Source organism: Empidonax traillii, unplaced genomic scaffold (assembly GCF_003031625.1).
Source record: "Empidonax traillii isolate 1590-97213 ecotype Southwest subspecies unplaced genomic scaffold, ASM303162v1 scaffold449:size826340, whole genome shotgun sequence".
Lineage (NCBI taxonomy): Eukaryota > Metazoa > Chordata > Aves > Passeriformes > Tyrannidae > Empidonax > Empidonax traillii.
In genome coordinates this window covers 90,933-108,371 of record NW_020955642.1, presented here as the reverse complement: position 1 = coordinate 108,371, position 17,439 = coordinate 90,933, and the positions used below count along the sequence as shown (strand labels likewise).

General features: G+C 43.7%; 1 protein-coding gene across 3 annotated transcripts; it reads right to left on the bottom strand.

The window, feature by feature from the left end:
• Positions 1-3,235: 3,235 nt before the first annotated feature.
• Positions 3,236-16,883, bottom strand: INSIG2 (insulin induced gene 2). 3 transcript variants are annotated; one of them, XM_027895088.1, is made up of 7 exons: positions 16,819-16,848; positions 15,735-15,928; positions 12,504-12,844; positions 9,492-9,616; positions 7,068-7,234; positions 6,554-6,653; positions 3,236-6,101 (listed from the first exon to the last, which is right to left on the bottom strand). In XM_027895088.1, exons 3-7 carry the CDS (start codon positions 12,745-12,747, stop codon positions 6,060-6,062), a joined length of 678 nt encoding a protein of 225 aa, XP_027750889.1. In that variant the 5' UTR covers positions 12,748-12,844; positions 15,735-15,928; positions 16,819-16,848; the 3' UTR covers positions 3,236-6,059. The 3 variants fall into 3 exon arrangements, with proteins under 3 accessions (XP_027750889.1, XP_027750888.1, XP_027750891.1); XM_027895087.1 differs by lacking the exon at positions 15,735-15,928 and having other exon boundaries at positions 16,819-16,883; XM_027895090.1 differs by lacking the exons at positions 15,735-15,928; positions 16,819-16,848 and adding an exon at positions 13,000-13,300.
• Positions 16,884-17,439: the final 556 nt, after the last annotated feature.

Genomic DNA, 17,439 nt, shown 5'->3' with positions numbered 1-17,439 from the left:
ATTCCCAACCAGCATGAAATGCTGCATATCCACTGAAATCGATGGAGTTATGCCAGTTTGGCTGAGAACTTGGCTTTGCATGTCAGTTCATTCAGCAATGATTGCACTTGACATGCAGCACAGAACAAGCATTTGTTTTTAAAAAGAAACAGTGGAGTCTTTCAGTGCTGACCCAGCCTATACATAGTCCTGGCTCCAAGAACAGGATTAACTGTCCTTAGCTCAGGGTCCTCTGTATTTGTGCAAGGGAAGAGTGAGAAGGAAAAAAAGCATGTTCTTTGGCACACTGCTGGCATGTCACCACTCGAGACAAGAAATGATGGTCTGTAGAACAGGGTAACTTTGCTCTTCACTGGAACTTGCAAGTGACACGTGCACTTTAATGTCCTTACAGGCACTGGGCATCCTTTCACCCCACCTGAACACTGTAGGCTCACATCCCTCACTTTATCCCACCATTACCAACCAGTGCCTTCGGCCAGACCGCCAGTTTCTCACCCAGTTCAAAAGGACTGTGTCAATCTCAGCAAGGAGTTGCTAAAGCCATAATCCCAAGAATTCCCTGGTGGCATAGCTAGGCTTACCCCAGGCACCCCTAGTCACTGAGGAAACAACTGGCACAGCTGGGGTGGAGGGAAATAGACAAGCCAAAACACATTCTGCTGATCATAGCCAATTAAGTGATGCCTTCGGAGAACAGATGAGATCAGCACAAGTCAATACAAATGCATCTGTGAGACTCCCCTTACCCTTGTTTTGAAATCCATGGAGCAATCAGAATGATCATTTACTGTCCTTTTCTTTCTTGCAACATTATGGAAAACGCTGGAGGTTCTCCTTGCATAATTTCTCTCTGGTAAATTAAGTTGCAGCCCTATTCCTCACAGCTTTCTTTTTAGTTCACGTATTTTCCCTGAATAACTGCATAAAACAAATCTTGCTTTGAGGCTTGATTACCAAAAAATTATTAAATACCTAAATGTTGGTAACAAGGCCACTGAACTAACCAGAGAACAGAAATAGCAAAATTACATTGTGAATTCAGACAGCAACATATTTATAAATACAGATTTTTCTTTCAACAAATATTTAGCCATATTTGCTTACAAGGCACAATTTCAGGATTTCGACCACAAAGATATAAAAAGCAGGTGTTATGGCTACACCTGTGGCCCTTGTCACTGCAAATGCTCTGCAATGTGAGCTCATATCCCTGCAGAACTAGAGTACAACAGGTCACCTCCTACACAGAAGTTTTTCAGTGCAAAGTACAAGGCAGAACTGCTGCCTCCACAGACAGAGAATCCTGTGAACCTTGATCTGGGGACACTGCAGGTTGTGCATCTGACGTGGATGCGCAGGGCACAGAGCTCTCACCTGGCTTGGCCTGGGGAAAATTAGTAGCTGCCCTTTCCCTCTGTATTTCTTTGTATTCCTATATATTGCTTCCTATCTGCTGTAGTGCTGGGCAGGCTGAAAAAACAAAGTGTGAAAGTTTAACAGGAGCTACTGAACTTCTGCGCCTCAGAATTGAGGAACAAGAAAGCAAAACCTCAAGGAAATGCCAAGCTACATTTCAACCTGGATTTTGGCTCCAATCAGATCAAATGACCCCCACCTCTTCCCCAGCATGGCTTTTAAACATTCAAAGCACAAATTCCCAGTACACCACCTCAAAAGCCCAGGCATAAAGTTTATCCTTTAATTTGAGGCTTTGTCATTTGGCTGGGGGGAGGCAATCAGGACAAGGCTCTGGACCATGCTGCTCAAAACATGACAACAGACACCGAAAATCCGAGCTGGCTGCCCGAAGCAATTAAAGGAGTGTTTACTATTCCATGACAGTTAACATGTTGGACTGACCTTTCATTTACTGTTTAGTGCTGAACATTAAGCTGCAAAATTACTCATGCTTTGCATTTAGTACTGGCATCAAAACTAACAGCATTGGATCGCTATTCCCCACGGCAAGACACGTGTTCCCTCTGCCCAGCTGTGCTCGTATTTTCACAAGCACTGCATTTGATATTTAACATCATTTCCACAGGTTACACTGGAATTATTGGTAACACGGCTCCAAAATGTAAAAAGCATACGCAAAACGTCTGGGGTGATGCAGCTGGTGAAATTATGTTCCTTCCTTGCCTACTGGGAAGGATAAACAAGGAAGACTGGTGTGTGCCCACAGGTCCCCATGGCTGCTCCCAGCCAGATGGCAGCAGAGAAGATACAGAAGATACAGAGGAAAAGTTTCTTTGTTTACTCTCCTCCTGGCTGCTTAGGGCAGCCGTGTTACAAAGAGAGGCATAAGATGCGTTTCGTGAGAGCCTGGCAGCTCAGCAGTTGGAATATTCTCCCCAAAATAGGCAACCTTCCTTTTGACACCCTTGCGCTGGAAGGACTGGGAGTTTCCATTCCTCATGGAGAGGCTGCGGATGAGAGGGAGAGGTTAAGTTTCTGGCAAAACACCTTTGCTCGCGTGCTTTTGGCTGATCTTAGTGCTTACTATTCAAAATTATGGTTATTTCTATCCCTGGCTGTAATTTGCCTGGTCAGACACTTGGCACGCCCAGGATGCTGCATTTTGACAGCCGAGTTAGGAATTTTGGGTCACAAGCTGCCAACACAAACAGGGGATTTTTCCATTCACTCGCTGCACTCCTCCCAACTTTCAGTTGTGGTTCTGTCCTGCTGTGGGACTGCATCTCAAACCCCCACGAACTTCTCTTCCCACCCCTTCCTCACCGCTGTCTGGACACTTTTCCATTACACACTTCCAAACCTCTATTGGTCACATCTGTTTTGAGATGGAGCAATAGGCACAATGAATGGAGTCTGTGAATAGCAGAATAACATTCACTTCATATCCAGACCGGAACATTAATAAGTACAAATATATTAAAGAGTTTCTCTGCCATTTGTGGGTGGCGTTTTTTTCATATTCAAAGCAGTTATTTATATCTAAATCTCTATTTTCTGTATTGCGAGGGAAGTTATCTGACTTATTCCCACTGCAGATTCTAAAGGGTAGATTTTCCAAGGCTGCTCAGCATGCTAATTAAGATAGAATCACAGCTGATCTGATCTTGCCTGCTTCTTTTTCAGTATTTCTAGGCAGGTGTGCAACCAATATGCCAGCAAAATGGTCAAAATTATTACGAGATTGCTGATAGAAGGCAACTCAGTGTATTTTAAAAATCAGTGTAATTTCTTAAAGGAAGAAGAAACCTATCAATCAAGGTTGTAGTTGTATTTAATGCACATTTTGTTTTTAATGGCAATTTGCCAGTTTAAACAGCATAGACCTCACGATGCTTAATTGATGAAGAGGTTATAGTGCTTATACAGTTGTATCGAAAATATACCTTATTCATTCTCTACTGGACAACATTTTTAAGAGTCTAATGTTATAATGACATGCTATACAGTAGCAGCATGTCCCCACCACTAAAATTTAAGGCCGTGTCAGCATTCTCACCATGAACCTTTTCCAGGGTTTGAACACATTAGCCACAAAATTACAGCGCAGTTTGAAACAACAGGACACCCACGACGGGATCCTGTATTGACGTTAGTCAAGTAAGAATAAAAACAGTAAGACACATATAATAAAGGACTCCACCCAAATTTATTTTGGATGATTGCTGCCTTTGCACAACATGCTTAAAATTTCCAAAATGAAATTCAAAAGTTAGCGGACAGCACAGCCTAACCAGGTTTAGCTGAATCTGAGTGCAAAATGCCGTAAAGTGGGTGCCACAGATGCACAATAACCACTTCTCACATACTGCACATTTTAACATACACAAGGCTGCTTCTGTCTAAGTATCGAGACTGGCAGGTAACAGCAGTTCTACCACCAAGTGAATAACAAAAGTGACTCATCTCCAGTTGTACACACTCACTGGTCATGATGAAACTACATTGTTTACCAAGTCAGCACACTGGCTACTGAGGTACCATGTTTTCTCTACAGTTAGGACAACAAATATCTGAATTTTTACGCCACTCAAGCTGCCCAATCATGCTGCCCACCAAGCTGAAGGCATTTGTTGAAACAAAAAAGGTGGATGAGGTGAAATACTGTAAGAGAGAGACCGAACAGCTTCTTCAGCGAATCGCTAGAGCCTGCCTATAGAAACTCAGCCTTCATTCATGCCCAGTTTCCTGGTTTTATTAATAAAATGCTTCTTATTGCCATATGGTTTGGTTAAGAGAAAACCTCTAGTCACAGATCTACTTAAAAATGTTTTACTTCTGCTTAAAGCAAAGCACCTCTGTACGTGCTTTCCTGAAACATTATCCCATGACCATGTGCTGTGGGTGCTGAACTGCCGTGGAACCATGACAAGCTGATGATACTTTGTAGAGATGCAGAACCAAGCTCTTTATACCACACTTGCTTTTTACTTTTACAATTCCCCATTCAATAAATTGTCCTTCTGTGACCACTCCATTCCATATATTTTGGACCTGGAGGTAAGCAGATAAGACTCAAAAAGAGTAGCCTAGTTCAAGCTTTGTGTACAACACGTTCACACATTATTAACAACTTGTCTAAACATCTATTTGTTCTTTGGACCAACTCCAGCCTCCCTAGGTGACTGCAACATGTCTTATAAACCTTTCACGGAAGACTTAAAAAATAGTACTTCAAGACAAAAAAGGAAAACAAATACATTAAAACATCATCAACGAAGACAGAAGGGGAAAACAAAGTGGAAACATCCCATGCCCAATTCACTGCAGGCACAGGTTAGCAGTGTCCTCTTAAAGTCTACTTTCTGCCTTCTTGCACAAGTTCTTTTATCTCATGATCTTAAAAGGGAGTTGCAAAGCCAAGAGGAAATTCCACATATGCCCCCAGATATGGGTCACAAACTAAAATCCTTAAGAAGGGAACTGATTAGCACACGGCCTATTCCAGCTCGCTGTCCTGCCAAGCTTTCTGTGCACAGGCACCTGTAAAACAGGGGTAATGCATTTCTCTACCCCAGAAAACTGCTGTAAGAACAAATGCATTTATGGTTGTCTAGACTCAGTCACAGAAACAAGAGCTACATCGGCACCTAAAATACAGCCTGGCCTCCTCCTGCTGCTCCCTGCCAACAGAGCAGGTGGTAGGCAAGGACTATCAGGAGTAACATTGGTAATGGAGGGGTTTATGACGCTATGTGGTAGTGGCTGATTTACTTCAGCAGAATTAAATTTTGCAATAAAAACTCCCCAAGTTTGGGGTTTTTTTCCTAACCACACAAATCAGCTTAAAGGGTTGTACAAGAGTAACCCAAACTGTGTCACATTGTGCACGCAGGCAGTTTCAGAATCTGTCCACATCTGATGATGGTTCACATAAATTCATACACAAACATGTATACTGGTTGTACCAGGGGAAAAATAGCAAGTAATTTCTAGATTCAGTTTCCATTTCTGTATTCTGTGATATTGGGCAGGTACCACAGACCAATGAAATGCTACAGCAACAACTCACGTAACCTGTACTGTTTCCTCACCTGTAATGTGAGTAAGAATAATGATACACTGTGTTAACAGGCATAAATCAGTTACTTATTGCATCAAAGCTCACCTGTAATCCATAAATTTCATACAGATATTATGGGCTATCATCACAGAAAGAGATCTTCATTCCAAAATTTGAACCCTCTGTCTTTTACTAGCTGCTAAGAACATATGCCTCAAAACTTTCAAGATAAAGTGAAGCAAGAAGTTTCAGCTACAGAAACGTAGTGCAAAGATTCAGTTTGGCACTGCAACATTATGGACAAACAGGAATTTATGGTAAACTGTTTAGATTTGGAAAAAAGAATCCTATAATTGAACCAATATTGTCAAATGTATTGCATACTATTATAACTTCACAGTAATCAAAATCAGACATCAAGGTTTCTATAGAAGCAGCAATCACAGATTGCAGTAAAGTATACCACTCAAGGGAAAAAAATTGCATTTTGGCAATTTCATAGTCAAGTGTTCCTTATGCTCCTCCAACAGTCATTTGTCAGACGTTTTCCTGCTTAAAAGGTGCATATTGTTTCCTCTCAGTCCTCGTGAGACTTCTCTGCAATGACTTTGCATTCATACTGAAAAACACAAGTTGACAAAACAATATTAATTTACATAACTCATGAAAAAGACTTATGAGAGTGACTTTTCTACAAAATGGGCAATAAAACAGCTCTTCTTAAACTTCACCCACATAAGTCTGGTCTCTCCAAGTTCTGTGCACATACTGGTGGCTGCAATTTCTGTCTCCGTCAGCAGCAGATAGAACAGGCCAGATCTGGGGGATGGCCTGACTTTTCCCCAAACAGAGGATTTAGCTCCTGGTCCTTTCAGGACCTAAAAGTATGTAACAGAGTGCGCAGAGCAAAGCATAGGCTGCGCTCTGAACAACAGCACAAGCAATGATTACTGATTTCTGCCTTACTGCACAGCCATGAGTCAAATAGCTGGTTGGTTCATATGGAGGAAGAAATGACATGGACGTTTAGACTTTTACTAGAAGGCAATCAACCCTCCCCTCCACACTCACCATTGCCAGCTGCCTGCCAATATTGCCCATAGTTATTCCACCAGCAAAAAATATACATGGCAACCAGGAACGAACATAGAGGAAATCTGGAGATGTGTATCTGGAAAAGAACACACATTTTTGAGCTCAACATTGTGCAATACAGAGAGTCCTCCTATCACAAGGCAAATTCACAGGTATTAGGACATTTCAACTCAAAAAGATACGTATTATAGAAATCTAATTACTTGCAGAAAACAGCAAAGGAGGCTTCTTATTTGTTATAGCTGCATCTACTCAACTGAAAAAAGCATGTTACATTATTGGTAAGGTCCCAATTTTATTTCAATTAGCAACTTCCAACTAAATTTCTCACACACATAACAGCTTTCATAAACAGTCCAACCTATGCTATGCTCAAAATTAGATGCTGACAGCTTTGGAAATCATGTCAAATCATACCCTTTCAGTTATTCTGATTTTATGTTACAGGTTCAGAACACTATAATTTAACCTTAAGAGAGCAAATACTTACTGATAAACTCCATTGTAGACAAGAAGCTGTGATACCAACGTGGCCAGGAAAGCAATTCCCACTCCGAGACCAAAGCCACTCCGTGATCTATCAAATGTCCACCACAGTCCAATCGAAAGGGCGGCTAATGTGAGTGACAGCTGGATATTGTTGGCAAAATCCACCTTCTGTGCTGGTTGTTAAGGATAAGTTTGGAAATACTATATACAAGAGTAAAGCAATTTGTTTTTTATTCTGTTTATCTTATTTTGGCACAACAGAAAAAAATACTGTTAAAAAAATACAGCATTACCTGTGTCAGCTCTCACACAGCTACAGGTGTGAGGGAAATAAGCCTTGTAAAAGTTGTCAATATACCAGAAAACAAAAAACTTATGACACATCTTCAAATTTTAGGTTCTGGGCCCTGTACAAGAGCAAAGATATTCCACACCTACCAGAGAATTTTATAAAGACACACAATGCACACGTTACTGTTAAGAGTAAGGACATCTCATCCTCACCTCGTCCTTTATTACACTAGATATGAAAACTTAAATCTAGCATTAGACTTCTCCAAGTGACAGGGATTTACCAAAAAAAGGTATTTATCACTTTTAATTAATTGCAATTTGTTTAATCTGAATAACACTTTACATAAAGCTCAACATTAAAATGTTGTTTTCTATAAAACTAAATGTAAATATTACTGGAAAGCGTTCACGTAAATCAATATAGAAAGTCAGTTTTGTCAGCTCTGTGACAGAAACATGAAGTCATTCCAGATATCTTTGTAGTGTTCCACATCCTTCAAAATGTTTTGGAAACACTAACCCATCCTCCCAACTCCTGTTCAAAACAGATAATTAAAAAGGAGGCCATCAGGTTTCATAAGCCTGAAAGCAAATTTATGGGATGACAATACAAAAAACACTGCCCTATTTTCACACAAAAATCTGGAGAGAGACCTAGAGGAAATGAGAAAGAAGCTTGACTAACTGAAATAATTAAGGATAAAAATCAATAGGATCAGAAAAAGTGTCAAACAAGACCAAAACCCTCACCAAACACAGCAACGTGCAGAACTGGCAATAGCCAAAGAGAAAGCAGACTGGAGAGCTGTCCAGGAGGAAATACAAGACAGTACATTGCTGATGTCCTGGAATATGGGTAACAACTGTTAGAGAACTGCAGAAGGTTTGCTGTAAATAATCAGACTCAAGCAGAGAGGTGGTGGCAACTCTTGTATTTCTTAACAGCAGCAAAGTTACACATGCTCACCCAACAGGTACAGGCCAGGTCAGTGAGAACCACAGCACCAGCCTAGTCCATCTTTGGCAAGGAAAGCAAGGCTTGAGAGGGACAGCCAGAGTGACTCAGAGCCTTCGCAGCTCCAGCTCATCCAGCCATTCTGGAGAGCAGTGGGTAGGAACACCACCAAACAACAAAACTCATCAGAGGGCCAAGCCACCTCAGTGGGAACTCAGCCTGTTTTCCCATCTTTCACTTCACTTGCCCTGTTTTCCTGGGAATGAGGAGATTCAGTAGCAGGTGGTCAGCATTTCTTAGCACCGTTTTTGTGAACTGTGTTGGAGCTGACACTGATGGAGACAAGCATCTCAGAGATGATCAACTTCCTTTCTGATTACTCTAAAAGACCCCAATTTTCACAAACAGATACTGGCTTTAGCCTACAGAGAATGCACTAGGCATGACTACACAAAACCTCTCAGCACTGCCAGTACAGTGCACCAGTCCATCAGAAAAGCACCCTGTCACCCAGCATGTCCCCAGCTGCTTCAGAGGGGACACCTTTGAGCTCATTTGTGCCAGGATTTATCTGAGCAGCGACACAGTTAGGAGGAGTATAATGTACTACAATGTGCTGACTGACTTGTAATTGCTCTTACTGAATGACCACAGGAATGAGAACTACTCTTTTGGCATCAAGGAAGGCATCATTTGCAGAATGGGGTAACAACACTTCCTTGAGTCATATACTCCCAAGTATTCCTGGTCCTGAGTTTTCCCCATTCTTTGCAAAGTGCATGTGCTTCGCTGATGACCTCAAGACTGGGATTCAACCTCTTACTGTGGTGTTTGAAGGACATAACTTGGAATGTCTTAAAGCGCTTTTCTGTAATACCTACCACATGAATATTTTCCCACACTTACTTTTAATTATTCAAAGAAAATAAAGACTGTAAGTAAGACAAAGCCTAATACTGAGACATTTCTACAGAAAAGATTTTTCAGAGCAAAACCACCTGAGACTTACCACCTCCAACACTGCTACAACATTTTGGCACTAACATATATTCTGCATGTCCCTTGCAAAAAGTCTGCATGTTATATCTTTACTAACAATTCACGTGACTGACTGTGTGAGGTTTTTTTACATGGAAACCCACTTGTTATCCCCACTTTCATCTGAACGTAGGATACAGCGCTGGCATGATTTATTCCCACAAAGACTGCTACACATCGCATTACACTGGACCATTCTCTCTTGAACTTATGTGGCTCTCCCAGATGTCTGTCCATGCAGGGGTACAATAACCCAATCACAGCTGTGGAGACAGGAAAGAAAAAAGGCCCAGAAGTTAAAGCACTGGCAACATTTAACCGAAATAAAGACTATCTAGACTTTGACAACTACAATCACTACTAAAACAGGCCTATAAGGATAAATAGCACAAAAACATATATTGTAAACAAAGAGGAATTTCAAAGAATTTCATTATTTAAAAAAGCCCTGTAAAACTTCAGCAGCATCGTCAAACACTGCAGCAGTGATCTGGCAAAAGGAGCAATATAGAGACAATTTGAACTAGGGGCAGAGCTCTCCCCCACACCAAAATCTGCATTGCAATTCAGGAAGAACAGTAATAACCTGCAGGGTGGCACTTTTGAAAGCCCCACGTCTCAAACATACCTGTTTAAATAACTTCAAAACAAACACACTACAGTGCCGGCAGAGTGTGGTATTTTGTTTTTTCTACTGTTGTTGTTACAAGCAGGTTTTGTTTGGATAATGTTTTTCTCTTCTTCAGTGCTCACTATCAAGCTCACCCAGAAGAGAGAAAGCCAAGAGCCTATGGCAGCTGTTGAATACAGAAAACAAACAGGACTTCCAGCCCCAGGGAACAGCGATGCTCTTTCCATATTTCTTCACAAATGTGTTCTCTACTGCAACTGCAGCTAAAAGGACTGTTACCAAGCCTGCTGAGGACTAACAATGGTGCATAACGTTACACTGGTGTGGCAGGAGCGTGGCAGAGCCTGAGCCATCACTGTAGAGTCCAGTGCTCTCAGTCCAGCTCACTGCTGGGGGTAACAACACAAACGCTCTTTATTCTGCAACAGAGGAAACTGATCTCCAGGATTCAGGAAAACAAATCATCGGTAAAGCTGGAGCAGAAAAAAAAACCTCCCTGAGCAATTTTCTTGCCAAAGGCCTTGGGCCAAACTCATGACTAATAACGGTGATGGATGAAAGGACTTCTCTGAATGCAGCCTCGATCACCACTGATTATAAATATGCAAAATACCTTTATTCTGTTCATAATAATAAACCATACTGCAGAGAAATGTTCATGCCAATTCCAGGAAGGCTGTGCAAGTACAAACGGTAAGAAAATGGGTGAATTATCAGCATTTACCACAGAGGTTTCCTGGATGTATGGTAGCAGAGAAGATAAGGGAAGAAAATGGAGAAGACTGATAATAAGAAAGAACGAACCTGAACACCTCAACAGGGGTGACTCCTGCTGGGAAAAGCCAATTAAAGCTGTAATATCTTGAAATCAGGTGGCTTAAAATCAAGCAGTGCAACTGCCTAGCAAGTGATTGACTACAATTTACATGCCATATCCAGTCATTCCATCAAAACCACCAAGCCATCAGATCCAGGGAGGCCCACGGGTTTCTTGCGAGATGATTGCGAGACCTACCCCTCACAAGTTCCCACTCACAGCTGCAATGTCCTCAGATGACCTAAGAGAGCACAAGGTGCAGCCTGATGCAAACAGCTTTTGATGTAAACACTGCAGTAACCACTGCAATCCCTGTGCATTGCTGCTGCTGCTGCAAATTGGTATTCTGTCATTTCTACCCCCATTACTCCATACATATAAAAGATCAAACCTTTACCAGAAATATTTGTCAAGACAATCAGCTTAAAGCATGAAAAAAAAGTGCAGCAAATGCAGGATATGAATCAAAACCTAATCAACAATCTCGGCAAGACAACAGGAAAAGGACTAAGACCACTAGTAGATAAGACAGGTAAGTAACCGCCACCATAATATGCCAAATGCATTTCCACTGGAGAACAGAACTGACGTATTCAACAAACTGTTTGGAGTCTTTCCTTTCAAATTAAGCTCCTCTATGACATCTAGGATGTAGTATTTCAAAAAGGTATTAAAAAAAAAAAACTAGCAAAAAAACCAGGCTTAAATATTACCATTAGCAAAACAGTGATGCCATCTTGAATACAAGTTTATTGACTCACATTACTACCCAGAATCATGAACTTCTCAATCTTATTAAAACTGACCTCTAGGAAGATACTGCCTGCAAGTAACAGTTTCACTAAAGCAGAATCCTCCAGTACTGGCTGCTGAGAACATTCCCTTAGCAAAGCATGAAACCGACCCACAGGATCAGTGATTTTCAGAGCCAAGTAGAAAGTCTAATCCTATCATGCTTGTAGCACGGAATTTGCCTTGATAGTTGAAAGAAGAGGGAAAAGGGATATTTCTTACTACCTACGGTGGACATACATCTCACTTAACTAGCTAAACACACAAAAGCCTCAACTCCCTACGTGGTCATGGGAGAAATGGAGCATGTTCACGTCATCTGAGCTGCTCTGTTCTGCACTGTGCCTCTACAATATGAGCTGCCTGCCTGCCCTCACCTCTGGAGACACATCAGGGCTCCCAGCTCCATGGAGCTAAAGCCATACCTCCAACTGGAACGAGGAACAAATGGAAAGCTGGACCACAAAACGGAGTATTTCTCAGGGTGGTTTGCTGTGCTCAAACAAAGCACTGTGTGCTGCACAGTCTGACACTGTTGAGGTATTTTCAAGGGCTGTCTGAGACCACATTCCTGTAACCCAGCCTCCAGGTTACACGTGGCACCAGCTTTTCAAGTCTGTTGAACTTGCACTCTATCCCAGCAAAAAAAGCAGAAAAATTGCTGTGCTAACAATGGTACAATAATAAAAGTTAGCAGACTTGTCTTCTAAGACAAGAACAGCAATTTCTGGATACGTGCATGTTTGTGTATACACAGAAAGATCAGAAAGGATAGCAACAGCTCAAAAAGGGCAGTGACTGTGGAAGAGAAATTTTTATCTTCCCCACCTCTCATCTAGTTTTTTGTAACTATCTACCTCCCCCTCCACTTTTTGATCTCCACGCCAGGCACACACACGACTGAACTTACCTGATGCCGTGCCACAGCAAGGTGGTACCCACCAAGCTGAGGAGAAGATGCTTGTGATCACGTCAGGGGGGAAGAGAGTAACGTTTCTCTGGATCTGAAGCAAGTTTAATACTAATGCAAGAAATACGCCAATAAAAAACAGCACTATACCACGAATTACCAAATTCATGCCACGACTGGTTACAGAGGAAATGTATGGGCCACACTTTTTTGGTAAGGTTGGCATTGCATCATTTTCTGCCATGACTTCTTATGTTCTCAGAGGCATCCAACAGGCTGACTGAGGAGGATTCACTTGCAATTGGTATATTGACTCTCTTCAATTAGGAGACACCCAAACCCTGAAAAATAATAAGAAAGGGTGAAAATGCAGATTTCTCTTAAATTATTTGGAAATTGGGTTAAAAAAATGTCTATTATATTTATTTCTGAATTTTCTGAGGAGGCAATTAGTCATTTGGGAGTAGAAACAACCACAGCTGCAAAAACAACTTACAAAGAAAACAGGTTTTACAAATAGCTTTGTCTGTTAGGAGACAGAGGAGGAAACACGTGATATGGGACAGCTAGGAATGTGAAACCACAGTGAGGAGGAGAAGAAATGAAACTGGTATCAGATGGAAGAAAGGCTTGCTTTGTAGTAACAATAAATTGTTTTTCTCCCCTCCTTTAAGCAACAACTAGAGATTATGTAATTCAGAAGCAAGTAAACACAGCCCTTAATTCCAAGTCAGCCACAGAGGTTCATAGATCTCTCTTCTTGGAAAGACGCCAGAAAACATTTCTCAACTGGAAATGAAATCTGAGAAATAATTTTCAGGATGGAGTCAGAATTTCAACAATCCTGCAACGCGCACATTTTGTAACCCCTGGTAAGTGCAAACAACTTGGCAAACCAGAGCAGGAACCTCAATACAGAGAAGTATTTGCCAAAGTAACACACTTTTGGCGAAAACTGCCACATATTATTACAAACCATAACCGTAATCAAGCACAAAAGCACCTAAGGGTGAAGGTAAAAGGAGCTCCGCCTGCCCATGCACTCGGCAGCACCCTACGTGAGTAACTGCAGGCACTACAGGAATGGAGAGTTCCCATCCCAATCACTCTTTTTTAAAAAAACCTGTCCATCAAGAGTCTTGTTATACATGGATTCAGTGCCACATTCATGTATAACAACGGTTTTGATCGACAGCTTAGCCACCTGGAACTTCAGAAAAAAAGCCCTGACATTGTTTTTAAATTTGAAACTGCCAGCTGGTGGCGGCTTCTGTTAACTCTTACTTATGGCACATGGGGAGCCAAACCAGAACATCTATCCCCCTTCCTCCCCAGCTCCGGCAGATCCAGAGGAAGCTCTCTGAAGATGCAGCAGCAGAGCAGAGGACACAGCATTCAGTTTTGCTGACTGAAAGCTGAAAGGGAAGTTAAAAACATCCAGGCTACTTAAGATACTCCAGGTAACTCCACAGAGGATGCAATGCCACACCACGGCATCCTCCATCAGATGGAAAAGGTTCCAACAGGGAACAAAAAAAAAAGGAAAAAAAAAAAGTTATGATCACACACAGCTTCCTACTGGCAATTTGGGGAGGCAGCAGTGTCTTCCTGAAAACACAGGATCTCTTCTGCACAGCTGATTCTCCACATTATTTGTAACAATGAGCACATCTTAGGGAGACAGAGGACAACCAAGATGACTGGCTTTTCAGTCTGCTTCCTGACTCACATTGCCAGCCTTGATGTCTACATCAAGGCAAGGGCACTGCAACACACTTCCCTCGAGCAAAAAGGAGGTGCTCCAAATTTTTCTTCCCTCCTCCGGATCGCACGGCTTGTTTGCTTGGATAAGTGGAGCTTGGCTAATACATTTAGCCTCCAGGAAAGAAAGCACAGAATCACAAATACATCACTATTTCAGCTGAGAGTCTCCCCTGTGTCCCTGAGTGCTTTGCCCAACAGGTGATCCCAGGAATTCTCGGAATTTACAGGAGTCTTTTCAACACATTGCATTGTAATTGGGACCTAGAGTCTCCAAACTCTGCAGGAATATCGTATCTAACAGAGGTTTTCAAACTGTTATGTCCCTTCTGAGCTTTAGTTTGCCTAGGAAAACAAGTTAAACTCTTGACTCTCCACTTACTTAACCATTCCAACAGCTCTTGGCATTTCCTGAAATCTGCACATTCCTTTTTTTAAATGCATGACCACAACTGACGTACAAGAAAGTTCACACCTTTGTGTCTCTCTGTAACCAGCAATTTTGCAGCACACAGGGTCATGGTTTCTTTTTTTTTCAGTCATAAAGTGGTTTGCTCATGTCCATGATCCATTACTACATCCCAGTCTCTCTTCTTTCATGTTACTGAAATCCTTGTTCCCTGGTACCAGCCCCAAACCTTGTATGCTGCATTTCAGACGTTATTTACTCTGACACTCAACATCATTCCATTTTTCCTGCACAATCTCTCAGTCCTCTTTGGCCCTGCAAATGGTTCCCAGCTTTGGGTCCTCAGCAAGCATCATTACTGTTTTGTGCACCAATGTCATCAGCTAAAATAGAACCGTACAATGCTTTGGGTTGGAAGGGTCCTTAAAGATCATCTAGTTCCAACCCCCAAATACTTAGATTGGCCCAAGTCTCCAGTCTTTGATGAAATCTATTAACAATTTCCCCACAGCAATTATTTCCCCCTTTTAAACTATCTCTTGATATGTCCCTCTAACAAGACTCTGGTTTCTGTAATTCTTCAACTACAGCAATCTTCAACCTAATTAAGAATCACCCACTGTCCCACATGGCAATACTGATGTAAACACCTATCAACTCTTATTGTTTTTTTTTCTAGAAATGCTGATGATTGAAAAAAGTCCAATTTTAGTCTGGCAGAGACCAGTTTCAGACTAGGAAACTTGCATTTCATTTCATTTGTCATTCAGCAAATATGCATTTAATCGTGAAGGCTTAGCAAAATATTAGAGGACTTTGCTACTCAAGGAAATCACTCACTGCTCTTATACAACCACTGCAGCTGCAAGTCACAGCAGCAGATTTTTACTACCAGCTAAACAGCCTGACCACAGCAAGGGGACCTGAGTGGGTACACATTGGTAGATGTTTATAAAAAGTAATTCAAGGTCCTAAAGTAGCAGTAGTTTTCACCTGGTGGTTTCTCACCCTACACTTATCAATTCCTTTGATTTATCCCTGTTTCCAGATTTTGTACTGACCCTGAGGCCTTCTGGCATGTCACAAAGCAACAGGGGAATGGAGCAAGGTGACCAAAGCGCATGAAAAATTCTTCAGTGCCTCCGAAAGCTCTGGCACAGCAAAGATATTTAGTATCATCACCTTTTATGAAAATTAAATTAAGATCTCTAAAGACAACGTCACCTCCTGCTCCTGGACTAGGAGGCTAGTGAGCCTGCAGACACAGAAGACAATGTCTCCTTTTAAGACTTATTTTTTACTGTGGTTTCCTCTCAGATGGGAATAGATCACATATTGAACCAACACAACTTCTGATCCTGCGTCTCTTGGGACTGCTCATTCACAACTGAAACACCGCACTGAAAGCTCCAGGCTTGGCACTGCCAGAGCCTCAGCTGCGCTCCCCACCCCTCCGCGGTGGCACACGGATTCAGCCCAAGCCTTCCAACACACGGTGCCCGGCGTTGCACAGAGTTAACGAGTAAATTACCACCTTAGACATTTTGGAAACACTTAAGTCACTTAACTGTCTCCCAACGAGAAGGTCCGTCCTGCAAGTTCGCCCCAGGGCTCTCCGGGAGCACCGGGAGAGATCCACAGCTCCCGACACCGCACACACACACATACACCGGGCTCGGCGCGGCGTTGCGGGGGCCGAGGAAGAGAAGATTTATTTAAGCAACACCGCGCAGGAGATGGCAAGAAACCATCCGTCGCCTGCCAAAGCAAACCACCCCTTTCTTGGGGCGTAGCGGTTTAGTCCCGGCCCCGCCGCAGCCCTGCCCGCCTGGGCACTGCCAGCACTCCCGGCCCGGTTCTCCCCGGCCCGGCTCGGCCTGGCCCTCCCAGCAGGGCTGGCGGAGCGGCCGCGGGCCCGGGGCAGCCCCGCGGGGCACAGGGTCCCGCGGCCGCCCGGGGAACGGCCCCGCCAGCCTCTCGCCGCCTCGCCCGCCGCCCCCCGCGGCGTCACTCCCGCCCCGGAGCCCGCGGGCAGGGCAGGACGTGCCGGGGGCGCCGCTGACCCGCCCGGCCCGGCCCGGCCCGGCGAGTCCCCCCCTCCCTCCTGCGGCCCCGGCCCGGCCCCTCCGCAGCCCCGGCACTCACTCGGCCTCCGCCATCTTCCCCCAGTCCCCGCCCCGCGCAGCCTCCGCAGCGCCCTGGAGTGCGCTGGGCTCGGCAGCGGGGAGGGAGAGCCCCGGGGTGCGCCCAGGCACCCATCGGCACCGCTCCCGGGCACCCATCGGCACCGTTCCCGGGCACCCATCGGCGCCGCTCTGCCTCGGGAACGCGTTGGGGACCAGAACTGGGGGCGTTGGAGCAAGTCCAGAGGAGCGCCACGCAGTTCGCAAGAGGATTGGAGCGCAAGAGTGCTGTGTGCAGCTTTCAGCACCGCAGTACAAGAAAGACATTAAGCTGTTAAGAGACCGCCTAAGGGAGGGCAGCGAGGATGGTGAAGGGCCTCGAGGGGAAGCCGTGTGGGGAGCAGCTGAGGGCACTTGGTCTGTTCAGCCTGGAGAAGAGGAGGCTGAGGGGAGACCTCACTGTGGTCTTCAACCTCCTCACCAGGGGATGTGATCCCACCAGGGGAGGGGCAGGTGCCGATCTCTTCACTTTGGTGACCAGTGACAGAACCCGAGGGAATGGCCTGAAGCCAAGGGAGGTTTAGGTTGGATATCAGTAAAAGGCTTTTCACCCAGAGGGTGGCTGAGCACTGGAACAGGCTCC